This window comes from Ambystoma mexicanum, chromosome 4p (genome assembly GCF_040938575.1).
Source record: "Ambystoma mexicanum isolate Mex_15411 chromosome 4p, UKY_AmexF1_1, whole genome shotgun sequence".
Taxonomy (NCBI): Eukaryota; Metazoa; Chordata; class Amphibia; order Caudata; family Ambystomatidae; genus Ambystoma; species Ambystoma mexicanum.
Genome location: NC_090927.1, coordinates 178,311,922 through 178,317,921, shown reverse-complemented (window position 1 = coordinate 178,317,921; position 6,000 = coordinate 178,311,922). Strand labels below are relative to the sequence as shown.

General features: G+C 45.3%; 1 protein-coding gene across 1 annotated transcript in view; it reads left to right on the top strand.

The window, feature by feature from the left end:
- Window positions 1-3,622: 3,622 nt before the first annotated feature.
- The window catches only part of EPHX2 (epoxide hydrolase 2), a 1,142,911-nt gene continuing 1,140,533 nt past the window's right edge, over window positions 3,623-6,000 (top strand). Inside the window, exon 1 of the mRNA XM_069605642.1 lies at window positions 3,623-3,885. Within this exon, the coding sequence (XP_069461743.1) occupies window positions 3,773-3,885 (113 nt within the window). The 5' untranslated portion in view covers window positions 3,623-3,772. The remainder of the gene's footprint in view (window positions 3,886-6,000) is intronic.

Genomic DNA, 6,000 nt, shown 5'->3' with positions numbered 1-6,000 from the left:
CTCACATCCTGTCCATCCAGACACACCGGAGCCAGAGCTGTGCTTCAGGGCTGTAGTCCGCCAAAGGCAAGACAAACAAAGGGCTACAATCTTTCTCGACACACAGAGTAAGCCCCAAGAAAGACCTCACAAACAGAAAATGACGAAAAAAGAAGACAGTGTCCATTTTGACAAAATGGTCATCCATGGGTGCTGTACTGCAGCTGAGGGTTCAGCCTGCGGTAGAAAAGCACAATGGTAGGAAAAACGTAAACCACTGCCACCAGCCATTTAAAGTAGTGAGGGTAACATAAAAATGTTACATGAGAAAGTAGGATAAGGGGCTACTAGGTAACCATATAGGATGGTGTGTGCTGGACCTACTAAGAGAAAAGGAAAGTAAAGTCAATTTCACTTTACTATTCTTGGGAACTGTAGTTCACACAAGGAAAGGTATTTAAACCTTATTAGAAATCTAAAGGATTTCTCATTGACACTGCACTGACGGTGCTGTGTGTCACCATGCAAAAAGCAGACGCCCATGGAGTTTGTCAAACTCCAAAAACAGTGAAAACGCAAAATCCAAATCAGGTCAAAACACATTAGACAGTGAGCAAAAGTTCTCACTCAATCCAGGGTTAAAAATAAAATAGTCCCAAGTCCAGCAAAAAAGCTGGGGGTCTCTAAGGTTGAAGGGAATTAGCACAGAAATTAAAATTCTCCCTAACAGAATTGTAGTCATTTATATAGCGTAATTTCCCCATTTGTATGGCCTCAATGCGCTTTGTGGTTGGAACGCCCTAAGGGACCAAATTCCAGTTATGGGAGTGAGTGAAAGAAGATACGGAGGAGCAAGATTGTGAAGGGATTTAAAGACAATACAAAGGAGGTTGAAGAGTGAACTATAGTGAAAGGGAAGCCAGTGAAGTGATGCTCGAGCAGGAGAAATAGATTCCCGAGATGGGATAAAGGCGAGACAGCAGATGGAGGAGTTGTAAATGGAGCGGAGAGGAGCAAGACAAGAAGTCAGAAGGCCAACAAAAAGAATGGAGCAAGAAGAGACGAGAACAAACAAGTGAGAAGACAGGTAGTTTAGCAGCAGAAAAAGAGCGAAAAGGTCTAGCTTTCCCATTTGAAATTTTGAAAAAAGGCAAGTCCCAGAATTCCAAGCAATGCAGGGGAAACCGGAGAGCCCCTTATTTTGTGCAGGGCACTGCTCTTCATAGGTCAAGTTAAAAGTGCTGTTGTAGTTGAATGCAAATCTGGCTTGGAGTAGCAATGTTGGCATACAAAGATAAAGAGAGAGAAAGAGATGTTTGTATTAAACATGGGGTGATATAGAGATGAAAGAAATCGTACCTCAAATTGAGAACTTTATACAATTGCTTGCAGAATTAACTTTAGAGTTTTAAGTAAAAGATTACAACTGAAAAGTCTTCCATCTATGTTGCAGGTAATAAAGCTATCTGTTTGCTTAAGATGTTCTCATATGCATTGTCATGTTTGGAGTATTTGGGTTTGCCTAGCACTTTACTGCCATGGCGTGCCTGTCCGAGGCATGGGCAGTGTGTGCTATCGCCCCGGGCCCCACAGTCTTGGGGGCCCTGCAGCTAGCAGCTGCAGTGAGTATATGAAGTTATACAAATTGCATTTAATCGGGGCTGCGCTGCTTCCAGGCACAGGGCTTTTGTGCCCGTCTTAGTGAGACAGTGATGTCAGCAGCCAATCCCATGTGACTCTTCTAGAGACAAGTATCTGCCTATCTCCCCAGCAGCCGATTAAACGCCATGGGGCCTCAAAGCTAGGGCCTTATCACGCTCTTTGTTTTAGCAGTGCGTTTAAAGTTGATATCGGAACTGTTGGGACTAGGGGCTAGCCAGCCTTTTGTTTGTAGCTCCTGAGATTCTATCCGGGGCTACAACCAAGGTCAGGGGCTATAGCCCCCTTAGCCCCCTCTAGCAACGCCTCTGAGTGGAAGCTCTATATAAGCAATTGGTCAATTTCTCATACAATCGTTTGTTATAAGTCTTAATCTTGAAAGAAAGCCTAGAAGCCAGTTTGTATCCTTTTGTTGAATTGTATTCTGGTATTTGTATTCTTCAAGATGGGGGCCAAATAACACAACAGTTACACTCTTTCTGTTTAGCATATTTGTATAATGATTCCTATATTTCTAGATTACTTTAATGATGATGTGTACTTTTCAAGTCCTCTTTATGAAACAGAGTATTGTTGAAAGCCAAACGTGTCGGTGAGTTGGGGGAAGGAGAGGATACATTGGTTGTGATGATTTACCATGTCCATGGATATGGGCAGTGGTTGAAGTGGGCGGGAGCGGTGCTCCTATACTTCTTTTAAATAGGTTTTACCGTTCCTATACTTTTATTTTAAAAAGAAACAGTTCCGGAACGGTTTTGTTTTAAAATAAAGGTGTAGGAACACAGTGAAACTTGCACTTTCAGTGCACTGCACTGGACGTGCCCTTAAACATCAGGCGCGTGTGTTTTGGGGTTAGTATTGTGCATGGGAGGGGGTGCATCAATGGGGTTTGTGGGGAGCTGTGCAGGCCAGTAGGGAACATAGTTCTACTACTTCCTTTCGTACACTTTGACCACTAGATATGGGAAGAGAGGTTGTTGGACTGAAGGTGTTGCTCTGCCTAATCCTGTGCTGATTTTCAGGGTACATGTTGAGGGCATATGTGGGTAGAAAGCATCCACCCACTTTCCACAGAGCGGATGTCATCCCCTGGGGTGTTTTTGGCTGGCATGCAAAAAAAGGATTACAGATTGCTCTCAAATTCTGGCTTAGCAAATGGATAACATGTGTGCTCCTGGGGAAATCAATGTATCTCAATGAGTCTTAACCACCAAAATTAGACACGTCTACAAATGATTCAGATGCAAAATAAGCCCTCTCTTGATATTGCCAAATACTTAAGAGTGCATATACTGAAAGTGTATTTGATTCCCATGGATATTAAAAACTCATTCTGTGACATCATTTTCTGTGATGCAAATAAGAGGGACCCCACACATCTTTTGTCACCAAAGGGCCCGTAAATCCATGGGCCGGCTTTGCAGCAAGGACTACAACTTTAGCCCCGGCTCATCGCTCACACGAGGACTCCAGTGGGGCAAGCGTTCCCAGAAGTTCTTCGCATTATCATTCCTGCACTGGCTCCTATTCGTGTTGCTGTATTTGGTCACAGTAACGTGTGATAGTTGTGTGGCGCTGTTGTAACTGCTGCTCTTTCGCCTTTTGAGTTTTCTCTTATCTACTATACAGGCTGTTGAGTTACGTTGCCATTGAACGCGCGTAATGTATTGCAGGCTGTTTGAACTTTGCATTCGGGTCAGGGGAGACACGGGCATACAGAGGACAGAAATGAACGGCAGATTAGTTAACTGTTTTAAACGCACTCTCCGCTTCCGGGATGGAAACTGACGTAGGGCTCGGTTAATTGCCTTGCCCCCCCCATGCAGCAAACTCTTGTACTGCCCCCCCCCGCTGTACTTTTTCTGCCACTCTGGCCTATCCTTCTCCGGCTTCTCGCCCCTCTAGTTCACCTCACAGCTGATCCTGCCTGTTGGTCACATGACATTTCTTACGCTACACCTGACAGTTGCACAACTTCATAACATTTGCTCTTCTAGCCGCGCCCCTTTGACTCTTTCCTCCCTCTCTCACTCTGACAGTGGCCACGCCCTCTCTGCCTGGCCATGTGGCTCTGGCCCCGCCCCCTGCGTGCACCTTGCCCCGGCACAGTGCATGCAGCCTGCCACACCTGACCATGGCGGCACTCAGGGCACGAGCCGTGCTTTTTGATTTCGGAGGGGTGCTCCTCTTGCGCCCACAGGCCTCGGCCAGCCTGACGCGTGACGATCAGCCCTGGCAAATCCTGAGGTAAGAAGGGAAGCATCCATTCTCCGCCCTGTGCTCTGATAGACAGAGTAACATGCCCTGCATAGCCTATGAGCGCCCTGGCGCAACACAAACACACACGCACGCACGCTATTCGGATCTACAGAGTGACCTCTCCTGATTTAGCTGCAGGTGTGTTCGTAGAGCGCATGCAGCTTAGCGCTATGGATCCACAACATGTTTATTGTTACCTTAATGGCTCTCATTTTGTTGATCCCTGAAGGATGACAGCTTGATGGCAGCTGTCAAGGTTTGAACCTGTGACCATGAAATCAAAAATTATTCCCGTAACAGGTGCATCAATCTACCGAGCCACAGACTATGAGCTTTCTGAGTGAAATGTATTGACACACAAATGGGCATCTCTTGATCCCACCGTGTGACATGTCCTGGTTCTACAGGAACACACCTATGCTCAATAAGGCTAGCTGAGTTCCCATAGAGTGACATGGGTACCTTAGACAGACATGCCTTAAAACTCTTCAAAGTGACACCTAATCCACAGAGTGTTGTCTTCTGGCATTCAGAGCGACAGACCCTCACAGAAGGGATACCCTCACTCACAGGTTGACCTGCTGATTATATGATATGATTGGTTATTTATAACGCGCTTAATACCCAGAGGTTTCTAAGCGCGGACACGGGGATCGCACCTGTGTTGCTCCATGTTGTCTTGCTTCCAAGGCAAGCACGTTGCCCCTCGAGCCCCAGAGTGTCAACTTAATAACCTGTAAAGTGAAAGGTCTCTGTCAACAAACTGCCAAGTTATGACTCCAGTGACATGTCCTTTACCAAAGTGACATGCCCTGAAATGTTGTAAGACGTATCCTAACCCTCAGGGTGACATCTAGGCTCACAGGGTGATATAATGCGACCAACAGAGTGATATATCCAGATTTCTATAGGGGGGCATATCTCACCTGCGAAGAGATATGCGCTGTCCTCAGAGTGACATGCACCGGTTCACATATTTACTGTGACTATCATAATGGGATGCTGCAGGACCCCGGGTGGCATTCAAGAACCCCCTCCTCAACCCTCTACTAGTGACAGCCCCAGATACTCAATGTGTCAAGTGGTGATCTCCCAAGCGTAACATACCCTCCTCACTGTCTCCCCAGGTTACATATATATTCGGATCTCTCTATGTCAACATTTGGGATCAGCCAAGAATGCAATTTAGCTGTAGTCAAGTGATGGTGGAAATTCCTCTGGTTCAGTATCCAACTCGGGATATGGAGGTGTGGTAAAAATAACGATAAATCCACTACTCATAATGAGGGCCCAAATTTCCTATAAACAACATTTATAAAGTTTGCAATAATAAAATAGCATGGGCTCACACTTGTCGGCGTTCAGTGTTAAATTTGCCTCTTCTAGTGCCATACACACCCTCCTGATCTTGCCATCGTGTGCTTCTTGTGTTGCTCCAAAAATGTAAATATCATCGCTGTAGTTCAGGCAATGAGGGATGTGTTTGAAGATCTGGTGTATCTCGTTTTGAAAAATCTATGCCTGGAAGATACCCCAAAACTAATTTGTTTATATCTGAAAAGCCCTAAGTGTGTAGAGAAAGCGGTTATATAACGAGAGTCTGGATGTAGTTCGAGCTGATAGATAGCCTTTATTTAAATCCAGCTTGGAAAATACTTTTGCCCCATGCAGCAAGCGCATCATGTCTGTCAATGCTACTCTCTTTCTATTGCAATATTGGGTGCCCTTATGTCCATACAAATTCGAAGGCTTGTATTATTTTCCTTTTTTGGTATGGGCACAATGGGGGACACCCAAGGAGTGGGTCCCGATGCTGGTTCAATTATATCTTGATCTAGTAGAGACTGTTTCTCGTCCTCCACATGCTTCTGAATGTTGAGGGGTATTCCATGGTAATGTTGGGCAATCGGTTGAATGCAAGTATTAATATGCAACTTGATCTGCTTTCCTTTTAATTTTCCGACACCATTGAATAGTGACAGGAACATTTTCGTCATCATCTCTTTCGGGGTGGTCGTGTAGGCAGACATGATCTGATACATACCTTTGCAAAACTATTTTTCAAGGAACCCGGGATTGGTAACCCTAGGTCTCCTGGGGGCA